The sequence below is a fragment of the Chlamydotis macqueenii genome, chromosome 15, assembly GCF_036417535.1.
Source record: "Chlamydotis macqueenii isolate bChlMac1 chromosome 15, bChlMac1.mat, whole genome shotgun sequence".
NCBI classification, from domain to species: Eukaryota; Metazoa; Chordata; class Aves; order Otidiformes; family Otididae; genus Chlamydotis; species Chlamydotis macqueenii.
Genome location: NC_141570.1, coordinates 5684325 through 5699633, shown reverse-complemented (window position 1 = coordinate 5699633; position 15309 = coordinate 5684325). Strand labels below are relative to the sequence as shown.

Here is a 15309-nt window from a genome sequence, read left to right as displayed (position 1 = left end):
ACTTGAGCTCCACGGTGGTGCACGTGACTCTCCATAGAAAGTATGGGCTGCCTCTCCCATTTAATCAAATCCAACCGTGAACCTAACACTACGAAGTCCACCAGAAGCCATAGAAACAGATGCTGAGGTCCTTCAGCTAGGATGGCTGATGTTTGCCATGTCCTGTTGCCTGGATGAGGCCATCAGCAGTACCGTCAGCAATGATGGCTGAAGTCAGTTGCAGAATTTGTGGGAATAACTTGAAAACTGCCTTTTTCCCGTGCCCTGCTCCTTTGCTGAGAAAGGCAGAGCTCATGCACCACAAGCATGGTGCTGTGGGGAGGGAAACCTGGGGATCCAGCACTGGCACTGCCAGGTCCTTGGAGCATGAAGGACTGTGGGGAAGGGAAACTGCAAAAGCACATTGGTGGCCAGCAGCTGATGATCACAAAGCAAACAGGGAGATGTAGAACAGCCTGAATCTCAGATGGCACCTGCAAGCCAACCTCATGTTTTCTGCCCAAAAACAGGCCTTGTTTTTTGAAATGAAGGGCTGTGTGTCTGCCTCACATCAGTCACTCCAAGAGAGAGGAAAACCTGAACTCATTTCTGTACCCGCTACACCCATAAGCAAGACAAATCTCTGACCTTTCAGAGCGCCTCACACCTACTATCCTCCTGCTAGTCAGGAAAGACTCAGTCACCGGAATAATTCTCCAGCATCATCAGCATGAATTACCTGCATGGCTGGGCCTACCCTGGCAGACATGGCAGGGAAGGGGAGCAAGTGGTGCCAACACACTGGAAACAGGTATCGCACCAGAGCAACGGGTAACAGGGGAGTGTATTCCCCAGCCCAAAGCTGCTCTGCGTTTCCCATCAGCAGTCTCTTTATCCTCACACAGTCTAGTGACACTGGCAGGAGCATCTTCCCCCTCGTGCAGATGGGAAACAGAGGCAGAGAAAGAGTTCACTTCGCTCAGTTGGAACAAGGCTTCAGCCCAGCCTCCTGAAGTCTTGGCGCAGCATCCTTTCACTCAGAAATTCTGCAGTAAAAATAAAACCTTCTGTTAGTTCTCCCCTAGATCCACTATCCTTGAGGTGACTGGTTTAATTTGAAAAATAAAAAAAGAAAGAAAAAAAAAAAAAAAAGGAAAAAGTCCTACCCTGCCCTAGAGGATAGGCAGCTGTTTAGGGAAGCTCATGCAGTAAGAGAGAAACTGTGTTGGGAGGAAAAAAAGCATGAGAAAGAGCAGAATAAGATGAAAACAGTAGCAAGAATTAAAGTTAAGTCCTAACGTGAAACAGGCTGATATAACATCTGAAAGAAAATGATGCATAGGAAGTTTAAATACAGGATTTGATGCTGTAACAGCACAGATTGCTCAACGGCTCCTGTTTCAAAGCTGCTGATTAGTGCAACTCAAGATGAGTCCTCGCTGACCCTTCCAGGAATCCCAGTGCGATCATCTGGCAGGAAGGCATCACGCTCGCACAGTGACGGCAGGCGCTCCCAGAGCTGAGCAGAAATCAAGTCTCCAGCAACCACATGGGAAAATCGAAAACAAAATATAAAAATAAAATAACTTGTAATTAAGAAGAATGAGGAGTTAACAGAGGCCTGCAATCTCTAATCAATCTCTTGCTGCCTGGCCTGCTTCACCGATGAGCCCCATTGTTATTTTTGATTGTGTGTGCAAGAGTGTGAGACGGCTGCTAGAGTAATAGCACTCCATCAAAACTGTGATTTCTTTCTCCTCTCAAGACTCATCAAGGGTGAGCAGGAGGAGAGGGGAGACGATAGAGATGAAAAAAGAAACAAACAGCTAGAACATGCTCCTCAGAGATACTCTGCTGGGTTCAAGGAGGAAATAACTGAAATTGCAGGTATGCCAAGCATGTGGACTTAGATCCAGAGCTCCCAACAGTACTGTCAGCTTCAAGATGAAACAAGGGCACTCAGGCGAATATCAGTAATCCCTGTATAAACCATCCTGCTCATTCCGAGACGTACATTGTTCACTGGTGCGCCCTGGCCAACCTAATCCTAAGGCTGCACTGGAATCTCAGCGGACTGGATTCTCTCAGCATGTTTCATGGAAACACATGTTTAACCATGTTTTGTCTCTCCCTTTCAGCTAGCAGTTTGTCAGTATCACTTTGTGTTTGAAAAATAGCCTCCAAGGTCTTTCTTATCCAACCCAGCCTCGTTTTCCCTCCTCAAGAAAAGAGAATGAAACTATTACTTCTTTTCCATATAGCTGCCCTATCGCATTTTACACACCTTGCCAATACACAGAGGCAACAGGACAGCAGGGTACACAAGCAATGAGGCAAGCAAAGGAAGACTGGGAAGTTAAAGGTTATATCTGTGCTTCACCGCAACCTCCCTCCATACAAAGCCTTTACCCCTTTCACCCATCTGTGTTCTGCCCATGGTGAACCACTTCAGTGCTTACTTTTCACAGTGCCTTAAAGTCTGAGCGAGACAGTTCCCCTTCCAGATCTGCAAATCAACTCTTCAGGTAACTCCTTGAAGAGGTGTGCATCAAAGACAGTGCGTGCGCTCTGGCTGTTAATTTAACAGGTTGCAGAAAAGCTGTTGATTTTATTACCATATTACCAATCCAGCAGGACACCAATAAAATGTTCTTGCAGCAAGAAATGCCAGCCCCACAGCTGGCAACATTCTCAAGCTGTGTCTGGTTGTTTGCTGTCTGACACCTTGGATACTCACTTTCAAGGCATGAAGCCTACCATCTTGGGAACGCTCTTTAATGATCTACTGTTGGCGTTTGGGTTTTCATTTGATAATTCTGGCAGAAAATAACAATGCAAGCAAGACCTGGAAGCAGATAGAATTCTGTACTCTGCAAGACCGGGCTCTGAGAATATACAAAATTTCTGTCTAAAGGAAGCCTTTTGGCCAAAAGTATTAAAGAGCCCAGCCACATAACACTGCTGTGATACTGGAAAGAGTTTGTCTGGTTTAACTTCCTTACCAACTTAGACACAAATAATTTATACATGAATTACTAAGAAATCTGAGCACTCCTTTCTGAGGAAAGCAGAAAAACCTGAAACCAAAGAGATTTCAAACATCACTAGATTTGATGTTGCTGTTAGAGAGGATCAGATCGACTGCCTTTCCAGTGTAGCATCCTACCAAGAACAGCGACCAGCATCACATTCATGCCACAACAGTGGAAACAGCTTACCTGAAGCACAGTGAATAATCAAGCACAGATTCCTCTCTCTGAGCACTCTTCTTGCTCTCTCTTCTTCACTCAAGTCTTCATTCCCAAGTACTTCCAGAGGATGGAGTTGAATGCTGCCAGGTACAGCAGCAAGAAAACCATACGTAGACACAACCCAGAAAATAAGCAGCATGCATGGGAATTTTCTGCCTAACATCTGTAGTAAGAGATTGTCTTTACATCTCAAAACAGAGAGCTCTGCATGTCTCTACTTAAGTTAAATGTAAATATTTAATGTAAACTAGGTATTATTATGTTTAAGATAAACTTAACAAAGACAGCTTAATATCTTAGAAAGCTTACTGAGCTCCTGCTCTCAGTAGCACCTTGAAGCCACAGGGTCTATAAAATAAAAGGATTTCACTCTTTTTATTTTAAATTGATTTGCTTCAAATGCTTTGGCTGAGACTGTGTCTTTTGGCACACAAAAAGAAAAAGCCCATGATTTAATTTGTCCACACTGTTTGTTCATTTGTACAAGTGTCTCCAAATCATCTTCTCTTCAAATTTGACCAGTCTTTCTGTTTACCAAAAGACTTTCTTTGTCTGAAACAATTGTCATTGCCTTTCTAAAGACCTCATTTCCTTAACTCTCATTCAGGATGTACCCAGAGACATGGGTAAACAGCGTGATGTACACACGGCCAAGCAATGACATCCTGGCTTGCCACCGCTTACTTCCAAGTAGGCTCCCCAGCAACGTTTGTTTGCTTTAACAGATATATTTAATAGGTTGTTGCAAAGGGAGCCAATGCGGTTCTTGGACAGCTCATGGGTGGCCTGGCCTAGACACACCAGCCAAGCAGAACGCAAAGCCTGTGTCATGGCCTAACGCATCTAAAGTACGAGCAACGCTAACACAATATGAAACTGTCAAGTGCCCCAATAACTGTAACGCATTACAAGCCACAAAAAAATCATCAGGAACTAAACTGCTAGTGAGGAATCTGTAACAACACTTTCAATAGCATTTAATTAAAAGAATAAAAAAGAGCAAACAAGCAAGAGCGAGCTGTGAAGTCTGAAATGCGCCTCGCTGCCTACGCGCTCACACACAGAAGGTCTGACAATCACTGGAACATCCTTCAAGTTGATGAGCTCATCTGTAGCATCGATGGGGATTGCCAATAAATACTAATACGCTTTCATTAGCATTCGGTGCTCATTTACAGATGCAGTCATTTACATTCACAGCATGGCACTGTGATTAACCCTTTCATTGAAGCTGTAATTCCAATTAATGTGAATTGGCTGGACACATACAGCATGTCGCTAATAAGCTCTCCTACACTAACACCACACCTTGGTCGGGAAAACCAAGCACGTCTTTCATCTTCATTTAGCTTTGAAGGGGTTACATTGCAGTAGCTCCTATTGCATCCCTGCTATTGAAGCCTCACTGAAAATTAAAGGCCACCAGCAGCGCTACTGAAATATGCTCTAAAGTTTACAGGCAAACTACAGAAGCTTGTAAAGTGCCAGAGGACTTCTCTAGCTTAATTATATACACCCTGTTCCATAAATTGCTTGAGTGGAATAAACACAAATAGCATTCCCTGCTTTGCGACCTCTTTGGGTTAATGAAATGCACACAAACACCCACAGTCTGCTACAGCTCAGAAATTCCACAGCATAAACACACAACCTTGCTGGAAGCCATAGTCAGGATTCAAGCCTCGGTACATACATGGGAACCAGCTGCCTGGACTCAGCAAGGAAATAATTTGTTGTTTATAGTCTACAGCTATTCTAAGCTGCAGATAGTGGGAACTGTCTGCGATTTACTGAACAGGGAGAAAGAATCTGAGATCTTGTTGTTTGGGCTCCAATTAGCAAATCTGCTTCTCTTATCCGAAGAGGTGTGTGAGGCAAGAGAGGCTGACAAATTCCATGAACCAATAAGCAACCCACCCTCGGCTTTGGGAAATGTGAGATCTTGAAACTGCTGCTGCTCTACCTGGTGACACTTACCTCCATCCTCTGGACATACTGGGGAATAAAGACTTGAGTGAAGAAGAGAAAGCAATAAGAGTGTTCAGGGAGAAGAATCCCTACTCGATCACTCAGTCTCCTGCATGTAGATTATTTCTATGCCATGACATGAAGGAATATTTGATCCCTCTGAAGACAAACTACTGAAGCCAGCCAGATCTTGATCATGTGGCCCACATGCAATTTTCTCATCTTTTCTTAACTTTCTGCAAGCACTCCATCTCTCCCACCATGCAGAAAGAACTGCTAGTTGTACTGTCTGGGCACGGCATCCAACAGACATCTCCAGGAGTCTGCTGAAGTTTCTTAGAGCTAACAGCATTGCAGCATCTCAACAAGAACCGTTCTCAGGATTCACTGATTGCACCTTAAAACCAACAGTCATCCTCCTCCCCAGACAGTGAGCTTTATTTTCTTGCTGTCACCCGTCTCAGTGCAGAAACATAATAAGGTCAAATAATACAACAGTTTTTGGCGATATTTTCCTAATTTTACTAAGGATCTTAGGTGCTGTCTTATACTTACCTTCACTCGCTTTATATGGTGGGGTTTTTTTTCTGAGGCTCTACAGTTGCAGAACATGAAAATATTTGTCCTGTTACTAAAGAAACAGTACTACAGCAATCCACAGGCGGCACTCAGCAGTAGGTCTGCAGAACCAGAACTTCAGGTCCTGCTGATAGAGTCGCCTCCGGTACAGAACGTCTCCAAACCCCTCATCTTTCCCATAAACGAGACTCACCCCAGGCAGATCAGTGGGAGGCAAGTATGATTTTAAGTGCCAGTTGTGTTTGTCACTGAGAACATTCTCCCACTGACCTGTAAACCTGGGCTGTTGACATCTGAACCGACTTAAAGATGTAACTTAACAGCTTGGTGACTCTCATGTCACACCTCAGCTCTGTAATAAATCAACACAGCTGTGCTAGCCGAGAGGTAACGCAGAAGAAAACCAGCACCTATCAAGCCAGAACCCAACCACAGACCACCTAGCTAGACGTATCAGACTGGCAGAAGACAGACTGTTACTGCTACTCATCTGTGCTGTTCACATAAATGGCACTTCACACACTCAAGGATGAGTTGCTGCTCAAAAGCAATTCCAATTTACATAAAGACAAGATGATGACATGCAGACAAGCCAGAGGATAGCAAAGACAGTAAGGACATACATCTCACAGTGAGGTAAGGATGAAACCTTGACGGTTACATAAGGTTTTACTGCTGCAGCATATATAACTAATAATACAAAAAGGTGAAGTGCAAGGCCAGATGCCTCAGGTATCATGCATATATAGTCTCGTCTCTTTACTCCTGACTTTGATATACAAGTGGGAGACCAGATGCCTTCTAAGGTAATTTTTTTAAAAGAAGAAAGGATCTTTACTTCCCTCATAGGGACACCTTGTCACATAGCAGGGGGGCAGTGATTTTCCAGTCTAATCACTGAGAAGGAGAAAATACATTCTGGCACGCCGAAAACCATGAACCCAAAGAAGCAGGTGCAGTGAGGGGTACGCCGACTTACCTTAAAAAGCAGGCAGTCCCCTTGGTGCTCAGCATAAATGGAGGTGAGTCGATACTGGTTCTCTGTCGTGATGTCGATCTGGTACCCCGTTAGCGTGTAGCACACCTTGCGAAACTCCTGGATCTTGGTCTGGAAAACTTCTTTCAGACGCTGGTTTTTCAGTTCTGCACTTTCCACTTGCTTCTTCAGCTCTGTGTAGGGGAAGAAAATGAGTACTTCGTTATACGTCATCAGCACAGAGCCCTTGCATCGTATTTACAGTGCTAGCCAGACTAAGTGAATCGAAAAGGTTAATTAATTTTTTTAAAAGTGAATTAAGCAGGCAGAGTAAAGAAACGGGCAAGCTAGATTCCTCTTCTCCTGGCCCCAGCATACCAAAAGATAATAAACTGGAGAATAAGGAAAACAGATGTGTCTTGATGGGCTGAATTTTTCTTTTGCTCTGCCAGCCTTTTAACAACATACCACAAAATTCAAAGCTATAGCATCCATCTCCCCACGTGCACACATCTTATTTTCTACACAGAACCCAAGAGAAGTTTGTTATGCTTACAGCAAACAAGAAAGTGGAAAAATGGTAGGAAATATGTCGCTCTATGGCTGCATCAGGAGGAAGCTTCCTACAAGGGAAATCTCCAATGTACTCTTGATTTGACTGTAAGTACTTTGATCTCAAATTGTCACACTGCTTAGGAATCCTTTAAGATTCAGGAAGGGACTTTTATTGTTATAAAAAGCCTGAAGAGTACCACTGCCTCTTTGCATCTGCTGCCTTAACTGGACTAGTCCCTAGAAGAGAGGTCCTGTGGGACTGCCTGCCACTCACCCTGTATTTTACTGCTACAAAGGGAGCTGCCAGCGCTGTGAATCCTTCAAGAGGATACACAACAATTACCATGAATCTTTCACCCAAGGTGCCTTCTGAGTAATTAAACCTCGATTTATCCCCCCATTAATTACAGAGATTGGCTTTACTTGAATATACACTAGAGGTGGCTCCCAAGTCAGCCTGCTTTATCAACACTGCAGCCCAGGGTTAGGAAAAAACCCGACTCTTTCTAACAGCAAACAGACAGACATCCTCACTCAGATACCTCTTTGTCATGCTGAGGTTTCAGGCTTTGTCTGTGCTGTGATTAGAGACATAATTGCAGCACACGGAGGCCACGTGTCTTTATTTTAGCTGGTTCAGAGTCCAGCGCTAGGATAGCAGGCCCTTCAGCAAGGTGACTGCTTGAGTATGAAGGAAGGTTTTTGGCTGGGCTTTTACAGCCCACGCTGAAGTATTACTGTTTCCCAAGCGAGCTGAAAAAGTTTCTCCTCAAATATTTGCCAAAACGTGTTTCTATCGACCGCCCAAGCGTAGTGCAGGAAGAATGCAGGATGACAACTGCAAGGCCACGGACTTGCCTTTGATTCGGCTCTGAGCAGCTGCAAGCGCACCAGGAGAACAGGAGTCTCCTCTTATCTTCTGTACTGCTTTGGTTAGGCGCTCCGGGTGGGACAAAAGGATAATTCAATGTGTTACGTTAAAGTGCCTTAAATGCCACTGAGGATGCCCCTGCTCAGAAGTACTTTGGCCTTAATCCAATCCAGCTTAATCCCCAGGCAAGGCCAGGAACTCTTTAATGGTTAAAGAGAACTACATGTCCCTTTACTTCTGAGTGAGAGCATCCACGCAGGGACAGTTAATGCTGGCCAACTCCTTACCTTCGGTTAATTCAGCTCTACCTTCCTGAGTTGCTTGCGGAGACGATGCATGAGCAAAGCACCTTCTCTACTCTGGGTCTCCCTCCAGCTCTATCTCACTTTATCAAGGGGAACAAGCCAGTCTTGGGGAACACTGCATACCAGTTTGTCCATTAAAACACTGCTATACAGGGAACCCCTCAATTGCAGGGGGATGTAAGGTAAATAGAGCATCCAAACTCTGCTTACAAGCCCAAAGAGTCATGGGTTACACGCTGTCCCTTCTCATGAGCTTGAAAAGCCTGTGTCTTTCCTGACCATCCACCCTCCCATTCATACCAAACTCATCACTGCGTCATTAACTCAATCCTCCCTTGGATTGTTACAACCTTTCCCCCTATCATCTCAGCTGGGTCTGGTCCTTTGATTAATTGAGTAATCAGCCTCTGAAATCAAGAGGTTAATTGGCAGCTCTGACCTCAATATTCTCACAGTCTTCATTCAGCTATGCAACTGTTAAGGACAAAATCCTGTATCAGAAAGTAAAAATTCAGTGACTGCACTGCAGTGGTAAATAACATTTCGCCACTGTCAGAGACAGCACAGCCTTTAATATATAGCACATGTCCAACAGCAATATTTTTTTTTCCTAATAAATGCAGCCTAGCCTTGAAAAAGTAAATCTGCCTTTCCCTACCGCATCTCGGAGGCTGCCTTTCCTGACTTTTTTAACCTTGGAGGTGGATGGCACCCTAATTCATTAACTCCTTGAACAGCTTCCGTTATTCATGAAGAGTTAGCACCTTTTCCACCGTTTTGTCTCTCAGACTTGGTACAGCTGATGGTCATCAGGAGCATCCTCACACCCGCTGGGTTGCAGCCTTACCACCCACCCAACGACACTGGCCTAGCTACAACCATGTGAATCTAGAACGGCAACTAAGCAATGGCAACTGCTTTCCTCCACTACCCTCGGGGTGAAAAAGCAAAAACTCCAGCTACAATCAGTCTTTTAAGCAAGAAATCCCGAGCTTTTCAATTTCACTGAAGGACTAGCAAACCTTCACTCCCAACAGCGTGCCCTCGCCCCCTCCCCGCCGTTCCTCCTGGCCCTCTTTCCAGTGCCTGCGGCAGTTTTGGTGTATTACCGCGTCAGCCGTCCTGGCTGAAGGAATTAATCTCCATGAAAAAAATGTTATCTCTCTGTTAGAGACGCCTTGTGTCAGCCACTGGCACAAGGCGCTGAACTCGGTAACCGCTAATGTAGACGCAGCCGAATGTGCCAGCCCTGGCCAGGGACGGGACAAAGCCTTGTCACCCCCTCCCTGGCTCCATTAGCAAATTTCTTCAGTGCACAACTTGAGGATGGGGCAGAAAAAAACACAAAACAAGTACAGGGACAGGATAGGAATGCTTCAGTTTGCAACTGCCCCCAGTGAAAGGTCCATTGGAGTCTGACTGTAAACCAGAGATTGCTCTTCCTTTACGCCCAATTAAACTGCAGTCCTCAGTAGTTCAGCTATCGCAACTGCTGATGCCTACCTCCTGCAGCATTTATCCTGTGGAAACAATTCAGCTAGGGGCTACTCCCAGATTAACTCAGGGCTGTGACTACTCCTCTGCCTTCCGTTGAGGGCTCTGCTGATAGAACCAAGAAGCTGCCTTGTGAGGAGGATTCCTGGAGGAAGTAACTCAGCAGGAAGGTAAGCTGAGACTTGAGAAATGTAGGCTGGGATCCCGTCTGCTGAAACAAAGCCATTTGAGATGCCTGAGGACATTTTTCACAGCCTCCCACCATGCTTCTGCAGGAAAGAGATTTCCTGCAGGTTCTGTGTTATACCAGCCAGTCCCAGGCCAATCTTGCAGACGCTCTGGGTTGTCTAAAATGGCACAGGATGCTTATTTGTAGGCACTGGGTATCTACGTATTCTCTCCACACTACGGCTTTGCTCTGGTGTCGCAGATTCCCTGCTCCCAGAAAACAGCACAAGCAGCACGTGCACTGACTTGGGGACAGTAATTAATCTTTCTAGTATTTCCCCCACCAAGTGAAGACGTTAAGCTAAGAGGCAGCTCATTGTTTGCTCTGTGTCTGAATTCAGAGATGCTAATTCTTAAGCCTCACCTAATACCGCTACTTCCCGCCAAACTTCTAGCACAGTCAGGAAAAATTGAATTAAAAGTCATCACTTGCACAGAGTGCAACTCAGCGTATTTCAGAGCAGTGTTTAAGGCACAGCCGAAGAGGCCGCTGAGCAGAGGGAGATCCTTTCGGGATGGGTCGAGGTGTGTTAACAGAGCAAGTTTCTGATGGCAGCATTACTACTGCCACCCATTTTATCTACCACCCACAGAACACTGACTGTCTTAATCCTTTAAGATCTTTCATAACATCTGGAGAATTATATTTAATTATATCTTTAAAACGAGTGTTTGAAAACTGGAATCCCTGTATTGAGAGCACGCGGGTGAGGCCCTGTGTTCGACTCTGCTACACTTGCATCAAACAGACGAGAGAAGGTGCAGGCGTGCTCTGCAGAAACCATGGGTAGGGAAACTCACACCATAAACATCTTCATCCCAGAGACAGAACACTGAAACACCCCTCACTGAAGCATTAATGAAACAAATAAGAACTGAGAAAATAAGTGTGAGATTTGGCAGGCTATGCCTTGGTCAGGGATAATGACTGGCTGCTTACTTTGCCTGGAAAAAACATAAAGGATGAGAACAGGAAAATACACGGAAATCATACTGCCCCATCTCCCTTCTATTCAGGCCAAGAGTATGTACAAAAAGCTGCCTGTCCTCTTCAGTTTGATGGGAAAAAAAAACCTCACTGAAAAAAAAAATCATTTATCTCTTACAAAATTAATACTGTCAAATGATTAACTTTCCCCTAATGATGCTGCTTCTTAAAACACCTTGTATTTTCACACACTTATATCAACTTTAATGAATAATTCAAACTATTTTTGATAAATAAATAAAATATGAGTTGTGCTTTTTTGGTCTTATATTGGAAATGTCACTGCTTCTTATTCCATCGCTTTTACACTCCTCACATCTGAAAACATTCGCAGGTACCTGGAAATACCACAGCTCCGGCTCTTGCTCTGAGATCAGCGAGGTCAATCAATAGCAATAGCAGTCTCTACACCAAAGAAAACCAAATTCACACCTAACCTTTTCCCTGGGGAAAGAGGAGGAAACAATGTGGCTCTCAGCATACCAAAAGTGGCATGAAATTAAATGTATCGCTAGCCTTTTGCAGGAAAACACAGATTTGTTCTGCTCGTTCTCAAAGACGCCACAAGCCATGTAGCTGCATTAATTCAGTTGTGATCCCAGCTAATATATCTCTCTCCCAGAAAGGCCTGAAGTCCTTTCTAACTCTCCACTAAAAGTTACTTTCCCTTCGTAACACGTCTGGGGGTCACTCACTCCCTCACACACGGGGTGAAGTATTTACACGTGAATTCCTGTCCCTGCTGACCCTGCCTGAATGCCTCAGACAGACGCCACCCAGCACTTCTATGGAGGACACTGTATTTTCACCAATCCTGCTCTAATCAAATAACAGACTGCTTAGATTTTGTCCTCAGCCTACAGAAGGGATGGCAGTACCATCCTGTTCTCACAAGGTCCATAATATGAAGGGGGAAAGCTATTTTCTTGATTCCAAGCAGCAAGGCCACACTTACCCTTATTCTCTCCCACCAGCACAAGCTGTTTCTCTGCATTTCCATACACTGCGCCTGCCGTGCAGTGTCACCCGTCGATCACCCCACTTGTACCCCAAAACTGCTATTTCACTATTGCAGGTCTGCCCTTCCCGTCCGACTCTGCGAACCTAACGCTGCTCTTCCGCACCTGAAATCCCTTCAGTCATTCCTCTGTTCAAACCCTGAGCTGAAATTTTCTCTTCCAGCTTTAGTTTATGACAAACAGCGTCTGAAAAGAGTTCTGTGATATTCTGTGAAGGACACAATATAAAAATAAATTGTATCATATTAAATAAAGGCTAATAGAAGAGGAGCTGAGCATTTTCTCATGTAGGTAAGTTTATGACCAATTGCTTTTGAGAAATAAAATTCGCTTTGCTAGATTTTATAGGTGTGTTTTATGCCCCGGGGTACTGGGACCGCGCGACCTGTCTGGAGCGGCAGCCCCACGCCGCCCTTACGGTCTGACAGACTCAAACTGCTCTTTGCAGAACTTGCAATTTGTGACATTACAACCATGAATTATAACTTTTCTTGAAGGTAAAAACAGTTTTATATTCAACAGACTGCACTGGCTGTTCAATTTTAAACCTAAGTGGTATTTATTTGATCAGTCAACACCAGTTTATTTTTAAACTGCGTATGTACCATATGGTTCAGCGCGCCTCCCAGCCCCCTCCTCCAGCCACCAGCTTGCCCTTCCAGCAGCTCAGGGAAGAGTTTTCAAAGACAGTATGACACAAGTAAAGGTCTCCACCGCCATGACTAGCTACAGCTCTTGCACTGCCCAAGAACTCTCCACTAAGAAAATTTTCCCTATGTTCCCCTTCACTGAGGACTTCCCCTTGTCTGAAGCCCTCATTTCGGACAACTTGCGTATCTTTACAAAGGTACCGTGTCTTGGAGAGAAATCTATAATCAACCTTTATCCTCAGATAATCTGAACAAAGTGGCAGAGGGCAGCAGAAGGCCAGGGTGAAAGAAGCAGGACACTGAGAAACAGAGAGAGGAAGCTACGGATAAACTTCCTCTTGTAGTACCTACACACACATATAGCACAGACTAGGCTTAAGTAAAGGGTTCTTTTCTTCTCCTGATAACACCGAGATTACAACGCAAGATTGCAAAACTCATAAGTACACTTGAAGTTGGCCTGCATACAGGATTCAGCCCTGGCAGATGAACCACCACCGAGCGGAAGGTTCCCTCAGGGGATCCCAGCACGGGCACTGCTCAGAGCTTTCTCTGCCCTTCTCCTCCTCGTTGGCAAATGTGTTTTGGAGTCAGGGAATGTAGGAAACAACTGGGCATTTGGAAGCCCAGCTCAGCTCCTCAGCCACCCCCGCAGTGTGTCCATGTTGTTCTCCACGAAGGCAGTGTTGTGTAAAGAGGCCCTGGCTAGGTTCAAAAATCTCTGGCTTAAATGATGTGAACAGCCTGCTTGCAGCAATACAGAACTCAGTGGGGATGGCAACGCTTACCCCAGATGCAGGATAAATTAACCTCAGGAGAGCTATTTATTGCCCAAGGTGGACTTCACCAATTAGTATGATACGGCACAAACCGTTTGGAAGTTAGGACTGTCACACCGGTCATAAATTGTGAACCAACCAGGAAGACATCTCTCTCCTCCCCTCAAATGAAGATTAAACTCTTCTAGCCACACTTCCCTTCCGTACGGCAATTATAGACCAACAGCGCTCCCCAGAACAAAGCGATGTCAGCTGGAGCTGCAGCTTGTCATTAACTTCAGATGCAAAAAATACCCTCATCTTAAAAATACAAATATACTGCATCACTTAAGATTACAGGAAAGTAGTTATCTTCTGCTTCTAGAACAAGCCAGCAAATATCAAGCATTAAGTCTTCCAGTCTACCTGTGTCCTACATAATTTATTTTGCAGTTACAAAAAAAAAAAAAAAAGTCACTGAGACTTTTAATGGGCTGCAGTTCACGAAAGTCTGGTAGCAAGAAGAGGGACACAAACTGTATCGCTTGTCAGAGAAAGGAGAATCACTTCTCCACCACGCTGTTTCCAAGAAAAAGTGCTTTTGAAAGCACTCAAGTGCTAACATAAGAACTAATCCTAGGGACTATATAATTAACATATATAACACGCATTGTTAATTACATGGGGTGGTCTGCAGAAGTATCTAATAGTTAAATTTATCCCCCGTCTCATCACCTCCCATCCACTCTGCCCATTATCTTGTTTCCATTGGCACATCACTGCTATTACCGCTACCCCAAAACACTGGATGCTATTTAAACCTCTGAAACAGCATCCAACATCTGCTATTCAGGCAAATGCAGAAAAACTGCTCCACAAATATTTGTTTGTTCTGTCTCAGAGTGAAGATTACTTGCAGGAGTTCTAGCCATTCACAATGCGGGGTGGTCAATATTCAACCATGCATTAGAGAGTGCTTTAAAGTTTATTATCTAACAATGTTCACCGAGGCTACGAACAGGAGCTCTTCACCGCTGGCACGAGATGATTTCAAGGCTTCTCAGAAGCACAGCCGTTTCGCTCTTCCTCCAGCAACTTTCTATGCTCAAATTCTGACACTGAGACTCACGGAAATACTATTTGGACGCGGGGACGGTGTCCAAGATTGTGCCACTTGTAGTACCTCATCTACTTCTCTCCCCTGCACTGTGATGTCAGCACTCACAACACAAAGATATCGTAGCTTTGCAGGCAGATGGATCCAAATATGGAATTAATAAAGACCTAAAGAGATTCCTATTATTTCTAAAGTAGCTTATCAAACAACTATGTGGTGTAAGAGGGAGTCTGAGATGGGACAGGGCACTGTACAGACATCCTTTAGTTCTTATTTAGGATGCACAGATCAATCTCTAAACCTTGCAGACTCCCTGACTATTCAGAGGGTGGTTGGAAATTCGCACGCACCACTGTGTTGGACTAAATCACCTCCTACCCACGAACCGCCTCTCCTCTTGACAGACATTATAACACCATAACCGGCTCCAGAACTCACTTTCTTGAGACAAAGCCCAGTGCCCCCATCCCTAGGCAAGGTGGCTTTGCTGAAAGGTCAGCCTGCCATTTAATTTGTTTGCGTGGCCCGGGCTAATGGAACTGCTTCCGCTGTGCGCAGCACGCAGGCAGGC

General features: G+C 44.8%; 1 protein-coding gene across 1 annotated transcript in view; it reads right to left on the bottom strand.

The window, feature by feature from the left end:
- Positions 1–15309, bottom strand: part of MAD1L1 (mitotic arrest deficient 1 like 1) — a 366820-nt gene that overhangs the window by 85307 nt on the left and 266204 nt on the right. Inside the window, exon 17 of the mRNA XM_086760107.1 lies at positions 6757–6947. Coding sequence (XP_086616233.1) covers positions 6757–6947 — 191 coding nt within the window. The remainder of the gene's footprint in view (positions 1–6756; positions 6948–15309) is intronic.